General features: G+C 42.8%; 1 protein-coding gene across 4 annotated transcripts in view; it reads left to right on the top strand.

Annotated features, from left to right (window-relative positions):
* The window catches only part of map2k4a (mitogen-activated protein kinase kinase 4a), a 140,970-nt gene that overhangs the window by 41,448 nt on the left and 84,461 nt on the right, over nt 1-15,061 (top strand). For 2 of the 4 annotated variants that reach the window (XM_085963390.1, XM_085963392.1), the window contains one exon: nt 2,404-2,436. The exons of the other annotated variants lie outside the window; for them this stretch is intronic. In XM_085963390.1, coding sequence (XP_085819516.1) covers nt 2,404-2,436 — 33 coding nt within the window. The remainder of the gene's footprint in view (nt 1-2,403; nt 2,437-15,061) is intronic. 4 annotated transcript variants of the gene reach the window in all.

Raw genomic sequence — 15,061 nt, 5'->3', positions numbered from 1 at the left:
CTCTCCTTTCTCTCTCTCTCTCCCTTCTCTCTCTCTCTCCCTTTCTCTCTTCTCTCCCTTTCTCTCTCCTCTCTCCCTTTCCTCTCTCTCTCTCCCTTTCTCTCTCTCTCTCCCTTTCTCTCTCTCTCTCCCTTTCTCTCTCTCTCTCCCTTTCTCTCTCTCTCCCTTTCTCTCTCTCTCTCCCTTCTCTCTCTCTCCTCCCTTTCTCTCTCTCTCCCTTTCTCTCTCTCTCCCTTTCCTCTCTCCTCTCCCTTTCTCTCTCTCTCTCCCTTTCCTCTCTCTCTCCTCTCCCTTTCTCTCTCTCTCTCTCTCCCTTTCTCTCTCTCTCTCTCTCCCTTTCTCTCTCCTCTCTCTCCCTTTCTCTCTCTCTCTCTCCCTTTCTCTCTCTCTCTCCCTTTCTCTCTCTCTTCCCTTTCTCTCTCTCTCTCCCTTTCTCTCTCTCTCTCCCTTTCTCTCTCTCTCTCCCCTTTCTCTTCTCTCTCCCTTTCTCTCTCTCTCTCCCTTCTCTCTCTCTCCCTTCTCTCCTCTCTCTCTCTCCCTTTCTCTCTCTCTCTCTCCCTTTCTCTCTCTCTCTCCTCCCTTTCTCTCTCTCTCTCTCTCCCTTCTCTCTCTCTCTCTCCCTTTTCTCTCTCTCTCCCTTTCCTCTCTCTCTCTCCTTTCTCTCTCCTCTCATCCTTTCTCTCCTCTCTCCCTTTCTCTCTCTCTCTCCCTTCTCTCTCTCTCTCTTCTCCCTTCTCTCTCCCTTCTCCTCCTTCTCCTTCTCTCTCTCTCCTTTCTCTCTCTCTCTCCCTTTCTCTCTCTCTCTCCTTTCTCTCTCTCTCTCCCTTTCTCTCTTCTCTCTCTCTCTCTCTCTCCCTCCCTCCTCACCCTTTCTCTCTCTCTCTCTCTCTCTCTCTCTCCTTTCTCTCTCTCCCTTCTCTCTCTCTCTCCTCTCTCTCTCTCTCCCCCTCTCTCTCTCTCACTTCTCTCTCTCTCTCTCTCTCTCTCTCTCTCTCTCTCTCTCTCTCTCTCTCTCTCTCTCTCTCTCTCTCTCTCTCCCCCTCTCTCTCTCTCTCCTGAAAACTCTAGGTTCCTCCAACTCTGGCCTCTTGTGCATCCCCCACTTCCTGCACCCCACCACTGGGGGCAGTGTCTTCAACCGTCTAGGCCCCTAAGTTCTGTAATTCACCCCAAACCTCATTGCCTCTCCTCCTTTAAGACACTGCTTAAAACCGACCTCTTTGACCAAGCATTTGGTCACCCTTTGGCTATGTGGAAAAAAAATTGTCTTAAAGACACTATATAATTACAAGTTTTTACCACTTAGATTTACTTTCTAATAAAGTTCTTTACAGGATAGGTTAGAGCCAGGATCACTGGTTCAGAGATCCAATACATTATTACGTTTTTATTATCTGGAGTTGCCCAGCAAACAGGAGAATTTCACATAGGATGGATTAGATTTGAATGCAGGTCCCAGAAGTGAAAGGTCAGTTTCCAACGTACTGTCCGAATGAGTCCTTCAATTTTGTTTTTCTCAACTGCTGTTAGTAACAAACCTTGAATCCAAATCCTGGAACTTTTCACTTTACCTAGTTAATACTGTGAATAATTTTAATAAAAGCATGGGGTGCTTAGAGCATAATAATGACATGAGGTTGATGATTGGTTCAGTCACCCTGCCATTTTCCATGTGTTTTGTGTCTCCAAGTTACGGATTTATGATGTCATGTGTAATGCATTATTAAAAAAGAAAATGTACAGAGTTTTAATTTGAGGTTTTTGTGGAGTCGGAAAGGAATAATGCCTGTATGTACTTAAAATGATTTGCTCCTGTTCATTTTTATTGAGAAATGATGGAATACGTAAGTTACCATGGTGAAGGAGAGCACCTAACTCGTGTGCCAAAAGGAAATTTGGATTGTGCACAGCCAGTCTTATTGATGACTTAATCTAGATGTTTGTGAAATTTTCTATTCTATGTTTAAAAAAAAATAAAAATGTTTTGTATAAATATATTTCTAAATACAAGTAAAAATGCAATAAAAGTTTTAATGTGAAAAAATATGTACTTAAGACCTGTCAATATCACTGATCCTAGTAATATACGTACAGTACTTTTGAAGTAGTTAGTATTGCCCAGTTCTTTCTGTAAGGTAATGACTGGACAGAAATGTAACATTCAAGAATAAGCTAATTGATGAATGGAAATGTTGTAAATTGGAGACTCTTATTCTCACCCCTTCCCAAATAATGCAGCTCAACTTTAGCAAGCAAAGAAGCCAGCATTAGTTTTTTTTTGTAGAATGTCCAACAGTGTTTGGCAAGAAGCCTACTGATCCGACATTAACAGGTACAGTGGTAGCTGTGGAAATTTGCTGTGTTGCAATTATTTCTAAAAAGTTTTTGTTTTCTCTGCTTTAGGGGTTCAGCTAAGCGTCTGTGGAAAAGAGCAAAGTAAGCTCCTATTTCATGGTACTGTATTCTGAAACTTGCTTCTGACTCTGATAACTGGGTAGTGGGAATCTGCTGCCATTCCAACTAACAGTCTGTGGAACTTTGGTCTAGCAAATACCATTTCTTTTCTGTGACGCAAATACTCTAGCCCTCTTCTACACTGTGCTGACCTACAGAGAGATTGGCAGAACTTCAGTGCAAAGTGCAAGTTCAGTCAGTATCTCCGACATTGGCTTTGTGAAATTGTGTACCAGTAACCATTGGAACTTTGTCCTTTTGTTGGATTTCTTGGCAGATGGAGATTAGCATTTACTTATTTAATTCTGAAATGTGTAATTTTCAGTGTTTATCAGGGCTGAAACAAAGAAACATTCGTTTTGTAACAGTAGAACCATGGAATGATTCCACACAAGGTCTGTTGTTACAAGAGTTCTGTGTTTTTCAAAAGCATTAAAGGCCTGATCAGCCAACAATGGAATTACCAATGTCCCAGGGTAATTCGTTTGTTTCACTTTGGAATGCCCACAAATAACTGCTTGATCTGTGTGCAGTGTACAAGACAATTCAACTCCAGCAAGTGTTTACAACATCCGAGTTTTGCTCCGATGAAATTCTACCTGAAATTCCCAGTTAAATTTTCACACCAGTGATCAGACTGCAATATAAATGAGCTGGTTCTGCCAGCACCGTCTCCTCGAGATGGTGTGCTGCTGCTGCTGCTGAGGTGGCATCAGATGTAAGCAGCTGAGGTACAAGCTGCTACTTCTCTTACTGAAGCCGTGGGCTGGTCTGAGCACTCCGACCAGTAACGGGATATTTGCAGCCAATGGGGAAAGCCGAAATGAATGTTGTGATACAACTTTAAACACATAGGCCAGGGGTTTACTCCAAATTAATACCTGGAGACGCGTAACCTGGGCACAAACCAATTACGTGGCTTAATGTGGATTAAAAGATAGTGAAATTTAGGGTGTTAGTTAATGCGCGAAACTACAATACACCCAAGTCGCCTCAATCTTTTACAACCGACTATCAAACCCTTCATCCGACCGAATCTCCACCCACAAAACTGGCCGTGTCCCCAACTCTCAAATGCAAGTATCCCCCATGCCATTGTTTCAGAGGGGTGAGGTTGTGGGCGAGGTCTCTTAACATTGCGACTGGATTTTTTGTGTTTTTTAAAACTGTCCTCATTGACACCTGCTCTGTATTTTCTGTTTCTTTCAATAGATTTTTATTTGTATATGTATAAGTCATGTTAAAAATTGAAAAGCTTCCCTGATTACAGAGTCCTAAACATGCTGAGCCTGATGTGCATCAATGATGGCTAAATGAGCTGAAACTTGTATTTCTTCTTTAAGTATGAAAATTTATGATGTGGATTTGGTGCTTTGCTTGACTTCCGATTGTTTGCTCTGATTTACGCCCATTTTATGTTCAAGCGTATTCTAATGAGATTGGAAGGATAATTGAGCGTAACGTGACATCGCCAAATTGGGTGCATTTTTGGGTCTGATGCCTAATGCCTTAGGAGGAAACTCCAGGCCATAGTTTTTGTTGATTAAAACCTTGCAGCCCTGCCCCCCCCCCCCCCCCCCCCCCCCCACACACACACATCACTCTTCTGTCCTGATGATTAAAATTGCACAATGCTTCTAAAGTTAAAGTAGTTGCCACGTTATACCCTAGAAGTTTTGCAGCTATTAGTGTAATTGTGATGAAAGTACTGTATAGTTAAATGCAAAATAATTTCTCCAATCATGCCAGTTTACAGTTGCAACAATTTACAGGTACTCTGATCTGCAGCCAGAAAACAATTTTGTGGTTGTAAATGCAAATCTCATGCACGTTTTATCGCAGAATAAATATATGAAAATATACAGGGTAGTTCTTACTGAACCCTCCCAGCAGGGTGTAAAACGTGTGGCCAGCCCCCTTGGTCCCATCATTTTTTGCCAGATGGGTTAGGTGACAATTGCCCTATTGATCATTTCACTAGTCCATATTAACTGTAAACCGCATATTACTGTTGGCTTGCAAAGTAATAGAGTATGACAGCTGTCAATTTCCTGTTGTTTACATTATATATTTGAGTCGATGCTATTAAATATTACATTGACTTCAACATTATGTTCATAGAGAAATTTGATTGAAAATTTGAAGCATTGTGCATATCATACCATAGAAGCTTGATTTTAGAAATGTAATCTGGTCTAGTCCTAGTGAGCTATTACATGGAGACTTCTAATATCATTTATGCATTTATCCAATTTATCTTTGAAATAAAATGGTAATAGCTGGTGAAGGGTTTCTATTTCTTGCTCTGTTTTGCCTTCTGTCTTTCTCTCCTTCCCTAAGTAAGACTGGGTTTGAAAGGTTGTGCTCTGGTGATGGAGGTGATGAATTCAGGCTTGTGCATAATGCTGGCTACTGTACTGCCTAAACTTCAGACCGCAGTTCTTGGTGAATCACTGCTAAATGGGTGTGAGGTACATCTATGCAGGATACTGATTGGTGGCTTGCAATCAACAACAGTTTATTTTTCTAAATGTATTCTTTTAACTGCATTAAATTTGCCGCATGCTGATTTTGCCATTTAGGTCAACTTGGACTATGTCTACACAATGTGTTGTAACTTTTAAAATGGCAGTTGCATCAGAGAAAATATTTAACCTGTAGTAACTGCTCCAGAGATGATTAACTCAAATTTTGTTTGAGCTGAATTTTATGCCTTGCCAAAGCAACACAACAGTTCACAGGAAACGATTGGTTAAAAGATTCAGACCACTGATTAAAATTTTACTTTCAAAGAAAATTAGTATGGCTAAAAATGTATTAACTCCAATGTGGTTCACACTAACAAGTTAGGCAAGAACCAAAGTGATTTTTCCAGGAATTTGGGTACTAGTTTTCCCAACTCTGGCTATTATGTAGTGGACAGTACCGTTCCTGCCTCTTTCAGTAAGGTCTGTGTTTCTGTCTCTTCTCTCTTTCCCCCCCCCCCCCCCCCCAATTTGTGGTACAAAATAAGATGGATTAGCCCATTGTGAGCCGTAAGTGGCTGTTGGTGGTTGGAGTTTATGTAAACAGACCTTGTGACAATTGTCTGCATTTACAGTCTTTGTACACAAAGTTTATCTAAAGCCAATACAAATAAATGTCTGCAATTTCTAAACTTCTTGAAATTGAATGGAAACATTTCTAATGTAATCAATGCTTGGTGAATTGTTTATGTATTAACTTATTTTGGCTGGTTTATGTTTTGATTACAGATAGGCAGATGGCTGTCTAATGGCGATTAACTGATTTCTTTCGCACCTTTACTAAAAGAGGAATTTCACCACTGAATAATGCGGAGTAAAATTGGGGTTTGAATCATTGTGCTGAAAATAAGTCAGCTGACTTTGCAAATTTTTTGTGCTAACTTGGGTACATATTTTGAGGGTTGAGTCTGCCATCTCCACAAGTTAATGGCCACAGAACAGTTAAAAGGCAGTATATTTGTGTCCTCAAACCTAGTTTATGCTTACAATACTGTTATGGTTATACTGGGTGGGTTGAAAGAATACTCCAGGGAAAGATCTCAATCATGTTAGTGAGCTCACCTTCAGAACATTTCAAGGTCAGTACCATCCATTTGAGCCCAAGTAACATTTATCAGTACACCTGAGCATATTAGCACAGGTCTGTGATATTTTTCTTGGGACACCAAGGTAGCAGTAGCTGGTGAAAGCTGATAACAATCGTTACATTATTACAGTGCATTCTGTTGCTGGTGAGTCTGGAGTTAATCATGTTCCTTCATCAGTACAGTGGCAACTAATACAAGTACACCTGGGTTCTCTGGATCTGATTCTGCAGTGGTGTACCAATGCACCTGTTCCGAAGATGGCATTCCTTGTGACTGTTGTTCTTTCTATTGGGGAGATTAATTATGTTGTAACTGAAGTCCATAGATTGAATTGGCAAGTTGAAGTGGAGACTGTCATTAACCATTAATTATGTTCATATTTGTTTTGGTGGTGTTCTTGTGCAGGAATCCATGACCCGGTCCTTAATGTATTAGTTTGGCACAGTGTCAATTATCCTTAGTTACAGACTTGTTGCTACCCATTAGGGAGGCCATGTTCTGAATTAGTTACCTTAAATAGGTACAATTCTTTGTTTATGTTGATTTCAATCCCAAAGTCAGGTTTGACTGAGATGTGTCTCGCGTTCTGCACCGGATAATGTCAGGAAGAGTTTCCACTGCAAGATGTAAGAAATGCATTGGGATTGGACTTTGTAGGGTTTTGTGTGGCTCTTGAATTGTCCTACATAAGCAGGCTCATGTAACATTAATTAAGCGTTTATGGCTGTCAGCAAAAGCATAGTTTTTTTAACTTTTAGCTCAACAGGATAAAAGAATGTACTGCTCACCACTTTCACTGATTCTCCCTAGGCAAGGATAATGTCATTAGCATTGTAGTAGGTATGATTATTATGATTCTGGGCATTAGCTGTAACTCAGTTTCAGAATTCTTGTAGTCTTAACTGTACTCACTGAAACATTTAGTTTAAGGTAGCATAACTCAGTTCAGCATTAGTCTCTCCAGCTTTCAGTACAGTCCCTGCAGCTTTGTTAGTCATTTTCAATTTAGAGAATGATCAATACGCATTAGTCATATGCTTCCTGTTTCAATCTATTGGGTAACATTATAAAGACATATGACCACATTAATATGGCTATATCATAACAGTTTAGAGTTCTTTTGTAAGGTTCTAGTTTTATCTTTATGGCTTATCTTTGAAGAACCTTTACTATGGAGCTACTGTGGATCACTCTGATCCCAGCATTTGATCTAAGCATTTTTCATTTATCTACCTCCGCTTCCAACAATTATTTTGTCAAACATTCTTTTTTTAAATCTCATTTTGACTCTTACTCAAATTATCCAATCATAGAATGGTTACAGCACAGAAGGAGGCCATTTGGCCCGTCAAGCCCGTGCCGGCTCTCTGCAAGAGCACTTCGGCTAGTTCTACACTCCACGTCCTTTTCCCGTAGCCCTGTAGTTTTTTTTCCTTCAGGTACTTATCCAATTCCTTTTTGAAAGCCACGATTGAGTCTGCCTCCACCACCCTTTCAGGCAGTGCATTCCAGATCCTAACCACTTGCTGTGTTTATTAAAAAAAAAAAAAAAAGTTTCCCCCCCCACCCATGTCACCTTTGGATCTTTTGCCAATCACCTTAAATCTGTGTCCTCTGGTTCTCGACCCTTCTGCCAATGGGAACAGTTTCTCTCTATCTACTCTGTCTAGACCCCTCATGATTTTGAACACCTCTATCATATCTCCTCTCAACCTTCTCTGCTCTAAGGAGAACAACCCCAGCTTCTCTAGTCTATCCACGTAACTGAAGCTCCTCATCCCTGGAACCATTCTCGTAAATCTCCTCTGCACCCTTTCTAAGGCCTTGACATCCTTCCTAAAGTGCGGTGCCCAGAATTGGACACCATACCCCAGTTGAGGCCGAACCAGTGTTTTATTGAGGTGGTTCATAACTTCCTTGCTTTTGTACTCTGCCTCTGTTTATGAAACCCAGGATTCCGTATGCTTTTTTTAACTGCTTTCTCAAGCCTATTATGTGGCACTTTTCAGCCTATTGGAAGTCCATGTCAACCACATTGCCCTCATCAGCCTTCTCTGTTACCTCATCAAAGAACTCGATCAAGTTAGTTAAACAAGATTTGCCTTTAACAAATCCGTGCTGGCTTTCCTTTTAATTAATCCACACTTGTCCAAGTGACTTAATTTTATCCTGGATTATCGTTTCTAAAAGCTTCCCCACTACTGAGGTTGAACTGCCTATAGTTGCTGGGTTTATCCTTACACCCTTGTTCAAAAAAGGGTGCAACATTTGCAATTCTCCAGTCCTCTGGCACCACGCCTGTATCTAAGGAGGATTGGAAGGTTGTGGCCAGTACCTGCGCGATTTCTACCTTAACTTCCCTCCGCATCCTAGGATGCATCCCATCCGGTCCTGGTGACTTATCTACTTTTAAGTACAGCCAGCCTTTTCTAGTACCTCCCATCAATTTTTATCCCTTCCCGTATCTCCACGACCTCCTTTTTCACTGACTTTGGCAACATCTTCATTGAGGAAGACAGATACAAAGTGCTCATTTAGTATCTCGGCCATGCCCTCTGCCTCCATGCGTAGGTTTCCTTTTTGGTCCCTAATAGGCCCCACCCCTCCTTACTACCCGTTTACTATTTATATGCCTATGAAGACTTTTGAATTCCCTTTTATGTTAGCTGCCAGTCTATTTTCATACTCTCTGCCCCTCTTTTTCACTTCCCCTTTTAACTTTCCATATTCAGCCTGATTCTCATTTGTATTCTCAACCTGACATCTGTCATACACGCTCTTTTTCTGTTTCATCTTACTCGCTATTTCTTTCGTCATCCAGGGAATCTCTGAATTTGGCTGTCCTGCTTTTTCCCAATTACTTGGACAAAAGCCTTTCCATTAGAATGCTTTAATTCAGCCACGAAAAAGTATTTATCAGGCAATCTTTATTAAGTCACTTTTTTGTCCCAAAGACTTGAGAGTAGTAATAGAAGATTCTTTTGAGGAAACCTTCATTTAGCACAATCTCTCAAGACCAACAGGTAAATTAAATTGTATGGTTCCAGTTAAAAGTTTTGACTAATTTATTTCTGTAGGTCTTTCATGTGCAGTTGAAATTAACCAGGTGTAATGCATATGTGTAATTGTTGATTGATTGACTGATCCTGATTCCCATTATTGCTGGTTATGAGTGGAGAGGAAAGTCCTTTTTGTTTTTGTCTTAACTTACACTACTTCATTCGGGGTTCAAACACCAGCATGCCTTTTGTAAGGAAGTTAATCCTATAGTACAATAGCAAAATACTGCGGATGCTGGAAATCTGAAATAACAATAGAAAATGCTGGAAAAACTCCGCAGGCCAGACAGCATCTGTGGAGAGAGAAACAGTTAACGTTTCAGATCGATGACCTTTCGTCAGAACTGGAAAAAAGCAGGAAATGGAACAGATTTTAAAGCAAGTTTAGGGGCTGGGAAATGGGGGAGGGGATGAAAGAACTAAAGGGAAGGTCTGTGATAGGATAGAAGGCAGGAGAAGTAAAGAGGCATTAAGAGATATTCAAGGCAAGAGGAGATGGTAATGGGACAGGTTAAGAAACAAAGGATGGCTCTAGATGAAGTGTGAATTGTGCTGGCAGAATGGAAGACAGCTGCCATGTGGGAGAGAAGAACAGAACAAAAGTGTGGATAAAAAATATATATAGTTATGATCTGAAATTGTTGAACTCTGTTAAGTCCAGAGGGCTGTAAAGTGCCTAATCGAAAGATGAGGTGCTGTTCATCGAGCTTACGCTGAGCTTCCGTGGAACAATGCAAGCTTCATCAACTCTTGAACACCAATGCCCCTCCGGAACCACCTTCCCCTTTCACTTTCCTCTGACCCCCCTTCTCCCAATCTCGCCCCCCTGCCGCATTTTCACACTCCCTTCTCACCTTCCCCTCTCTGACCCCGAACGATCAGTCCTCCGCAAAGGCCTGAGCTTCATCCCCTTATGCCCCCACCTCGATGAATTTCGAGCTCGGCACGATGCTGAGCTCTTTTTTGTCCGCCTTCGTCTCCGTGCCCGCTTCTTTGGCCAGGAGTCTTCCCCTGCACAGCTGACCCTTTCTCCCGCTTTCAGAATTCTCGTTCTACCTGGACCCCTCCCTCTGGCCTCTTACCCTCTCTAGATCCTTTCGTTGCAAACTGCTGCCGTGACATCGGCCGTCTCCATTTCTCTGCTCCCCTCATTCACTCCAACCTACCTCCCTCTGAACTTGCAGCACTCCATTCTCTCAGATCCAACCCTGACATTGTCATTAAACCTGCTAACAAGGGTGGTGCTGTTGTTTGCGTACCGACCTCTACCTAGCGGAAGCTGAACGCCAACACTCCGACACCACCTCCTACCTCCGCCTGGACCATGACCCCACCACCGAACATCAAGCCACCATTTCCAAGACTCACTGACCTCCTCCTCTGGAGATCTCCACCCCCCCCCATGGCCACCAACCTCATAGTTCCTCAACCCAGCACAGCCCGCTTCTACCTCCTTCCCAAGATCCACAAACAGGACTGCCCTGGTAGACCCATCGTTTCAGCCTGTTCTTGTCCCACGGAACTTATCTCTTCCTATCTCGACTCTCTTTTTCTCCCCTTGTCCAGTCTCTTCCCACCTACATCCGCGACTCTTCTGACGCCCTCCGCCACTTTAACAGTTTCCTGGCCCCAACCGCCTCCTTTTCACTATGGACGTACAATCCCTCTACACGTCCATCCCCCACCAGGATGGCCTGAGGGCGCTCCGCTTCTTCCTTGAACAGAGGCCCGACCAGTCCCCATCCGCCACCACCCTCCTCTGCCTGGCTGAACTTGTTCTCTCATTGAACAACTTCTCCTTTGACTCCACTCACTTCCTCCAAATTAAAGGTGTTGCAATGGGTACCTGCATGGGTCCTAGCTATGCCTGTCTTTTCGTGGGATATGTGGAACACTTTGTTCCAGTCCTACTCTGGTCCTCTGCCTTATCTCTTTTTCCAGTACATTGATGACTGTATCAGTGCCGTTTCCTGCTCTCGCCCTGAACTAGACAATTTTATTCACTTTGCTTCCAATTTCCACCCTTCCCTCACCTTTCACATGGTCCATCTCCGACCCTTCCCTTCCTTGACTTCTCCATCTCCATCTTTGGGGATAGGTTATTGACCAACATTCACTACAAGCCCACTGACTCCCACAGCTACCTGGACTACACTTCCTCCCATCCAGCCTCCTGTAAGGACTCTATTCCATTCTCCCAGTTTCTCCGTCTCCGCCGCATCTGCTCTGACGATGCCACCTTCCATACCAGTGCTTCCGACATGTCTTCCTTTTTCCTCAACCGAGGATTCCCCTCTACTGTGGTTGACACTGCCCTCGACTGTGTCCGTTCTATCTCCTGCACGTCTGCCCTCACCCCTGCCCCTCCCTCCCGGAACCACGATAGAGTTCCACTTCTCACCTTTCACCCCACCAGCCTCCACATTCAACGGATAATTTTCCACCACCTCCAGCATGATCCCACCACCAAACGCATCTTCCCCTCACCTCCCCTTTCAGCATTCCGCAGGGACTGCTCCCTCTGCAACACCCTGGTCCACTCCTCTATCACCCCCAGCACCCCTTCCCCTTCACCCGGCACCTTCCCGTGCAAGCGCAGGAGATGCAACACATGCCCTTATTACCCCCCCCCCCCTTCCCACTGTCTAGGGCCCCAAACACCCCTTCCAGGTGAAACAGCGATTTACTTGTACTTCTTGCAATTTAGTATACTGTATTCGCTGCTCACGATGTGGTCTCCTCTACATTGGGCAGACCAAACGCAGATTGAGTGACCGCTTTGCGGAACACCTCCGTTCAGTCCGTAAGGGGGACCCCGAGCTTCCTATACTTTAATTCACTTTAAGCCTGTCACTAATTCACCGCACCACTCCCACTCGGACCTTACCGTCCTCGGCCTCTTGCATTGTTCCACGGAAGCTCAGCGGAAGCTCGAGGAACAGCACCTCCTCTTCCGATTAGGCACTTTACAGCCCTCTGGACTCAACATAGAGTTCAACATTTTCAGATCATAACCTCGGCCCCTATCATATATTTTTTATCCACACTTTTTGTTCCTTTTTTTCTTCCCACCCACATGGCAGCTGTCTTTCATTTCTGCCAGCGCAATTTACACTTCATCTAGAGCCATCCTTTGTTTCTTAACCTGTCCCATTACCATCTCCTCTTGCCTTGAATATCTCTTAATGCCTCTTTACTTCTCCTGCCTTCCATCGTACCACAGACCTTCCCTTTTGTTCTTTCATCCTCTCCCCCATTTCCCAGCCCCTAAACTTGCTTTAAAATCTGTTCCATTTCCTGCTTTTTTCCAGTTCTGACGAAAGGTCTTCGATCTGAAACATTAACTGTTTCTCTCTCCACGGATGCTGCCTGGCCTGAGTTTTTCCAGTGTTTTCTGTTATTTAACCCTATAGTATCTGATTTTCCACAGTTTCACAGAATCACAGAAACCCCACAGCGCAGATAGAGGCCATTTCGGCCCATCGAGCCTGCACCGACACACATCCCACCCGATCCCCGTAACCCCTACACCAACACACATCCCACCCTATCCTTGTAACCCCACGTATTTAATCCCCCTAACACTAAGGGTCAATTTATCATAGCCAATCAACCTAACCCGCACATCTTTGGACTGTGGGAGGAAACCGGAGCACCCGGAGAAAACCCACGCAAACACTGGGAGAATGTGCAAACTCCACACAGACAGTCGCCCGAGGCCGGATTTGAACCCGGGTCTCTGGTGCTGTGAGGCAACAGTGCTAACCACTATGCCATCGTGCTGCTATAGTTTCTCCTACAAAAAATGAGTGAGATGACGAGAACTTGCCTCTCTTGGTCTTAGAGTTTGTTGCTTCAGGCATTTCTAGGCCTTCTAATTTCTAGAATCTTTACTTCTGTTCTTTTTGTGTGTATCTTTTAATCAGTAAACTGGAATTTGAATGGAAGAAACCATATTTGAGCAGTAATGAGTAATTTTGCTGCATTTTATACAAATTTTCACATTAAGTTTTAACAGACTTTCTGCTTGCATTAGAAGAAACCATTTGCTTGGGTTTAGACACTTGTGAATTCTCCACAAGAAGCATTATAAATGTCAGGACTGCTGGAGAGTCATGAGGTGATGGCTATAGAAACTGCCAAAATAAGGAATGCAAAAGGCAAATTACATGATTGCAGAAGGATGTACACGGTTGAAACAGCTCTGAGTGGAGTTTGATGATTTGAGTGATACCCTAGGGTGACGCATGATTTAAAAATTGACTTTGAAAGTTGAACTTTAAAAAAAAAAAAAAAAAGTACTGTCTCTCTGTGCAGTGTTTAGTTTAAACTGGCTTCTGTTACTTGGCTTTGAGTTTGAAAAGAAAAATACACAAATCTAATACATTTTTTGCATTAAGTTGTTTTGATTGCATTTTTGGTGAAAATTGGATCTATAATTTGTCCTCATTTTTGGTACTGTTAGCTACATTTTTGTAGTCCTCTTGGAAGGGTTTTGAAAGTAAGCTGAATAAAGTATACAACATTGTGTATTAATTGAACATTTAATATTGTAACTGGACTAATGCATTGTCAAAGATTGTTAAACTGCAAGCTTTATCCCAGCAAATCTGAACACACTGTCTTGGGCATACCAAGCAGATATAAGATGCTTCCCCTCAGAGCAGGTAAATGACTGGTAGAGTACAGCTTTTGTACTGTTAAATTGTACCTAATATAGAGCCCAGAACTGCATTGATCCATGCCTCAGTTATATTTACCAAAATACAACTTGAAACCTCAATTACTAAGCCTTACCATTCAGTATTTGTGGTATAACAGTAACATCTTAATTAACCTACTATGGCATCATTTTTTTTTGCCTTTCCAGCTGTATTAAAATGCTCCCCAGTGCAGGGAAACTTTGATTTGAAATATTAATGTACTCCTGGGGCCTTGTTGTAAATTCAGCAGTATTGTACCCATAATGATAAAGCTTCATATTGCCAATAATGAAGATACCAAACAAACAATATTTCTGTATATGTATCTCGGGGTTAAAGACTGATTTTTATAGCCTTTTTTATGCATCTCAAGTCTATGCTCTGAAATTTAAGGCACTGGTTTGTGTCTTAACAGGGATCACAAAAGGAGGGCATTGTCTTGCATTTCAATGCTTTTTTCAGAAGACGCCAAGAACTGTTTTCTGAGCCTGAGCCATGGAACTATGACATGTTCAGGGCAACAGCGTACCTGAACTGTAGTGAGTTTTTTAAACTCTCCTGAAAATCCACTGTCAACTCATTGTGCATCACTCTATTCTAACAGATTCCTCTCTCAGTATTGCCTTGCCTTCCACACTGTTGCATTAGTGAATGTTTCCTTTTTTTTTTAGATGAGGAAAATGTATTCATCAAAATTTTGCTTTCTTAGAAAGAGAGAAGCAGATTTCCTCGGGTACCAGGAGGAACGCAAGTTCAGGCCTCATTCCCTGCTGTGCTATTCCATGACATCATCTACGAGGTAGGATCTTTGGTGTCCCATAGCTGCAGCAGCAACTTGGAGCTGGCTGGAGAATTGCTCTGCAGCCATTGCATTCCAGGAAACTGCTACTGGCTGAGATGTAGAGTATCCAACCAGTGGTGTCATTTCCTGACTTACTCAGGTTCTGGGATGGCTCTTGGGCTGGTCTGAAGTTGTAGCCCCCACTTTACAATTGCGCTGTTTCAGGTGACACCCCATCTGTGATGTCATGACCTAACCTAGCAGGGAGGGAGGCTTGGCCTTGGTTAGCTCCCAGCAACTGAGAATTGGCATTGCTTTTCTAATAATGTTAAATGGAATTGTGGTGAGTACATTTTTTTCTGGACCAATATGTCGAGGAACCAACTAGAGATCAGGCCATCTTAGACTGGGTATTATGTAATGAGAAAGGATTGATTAGCAATCTTGTGTG

Source organism: Somniosus microcephalus, chromosome 21 (genome assembly GCF_052327205.1).
Source record: "Somniosus microcephalus isolate GS21.2 chromosome 21, FLI_Smic_1.0, whole genome shotgun sequence".
Lineage (NCBI taxonomy): Eukaryota > Metazoa > Chordata > Chondrichthyes > Squaliformes > Somniosidae > Somniosus > Somniosus microcephalus.
Note: the sequence above shows the minus strand (reverse complement) of the source record. Positions and strands in the feature narration are given on the sequence as shown.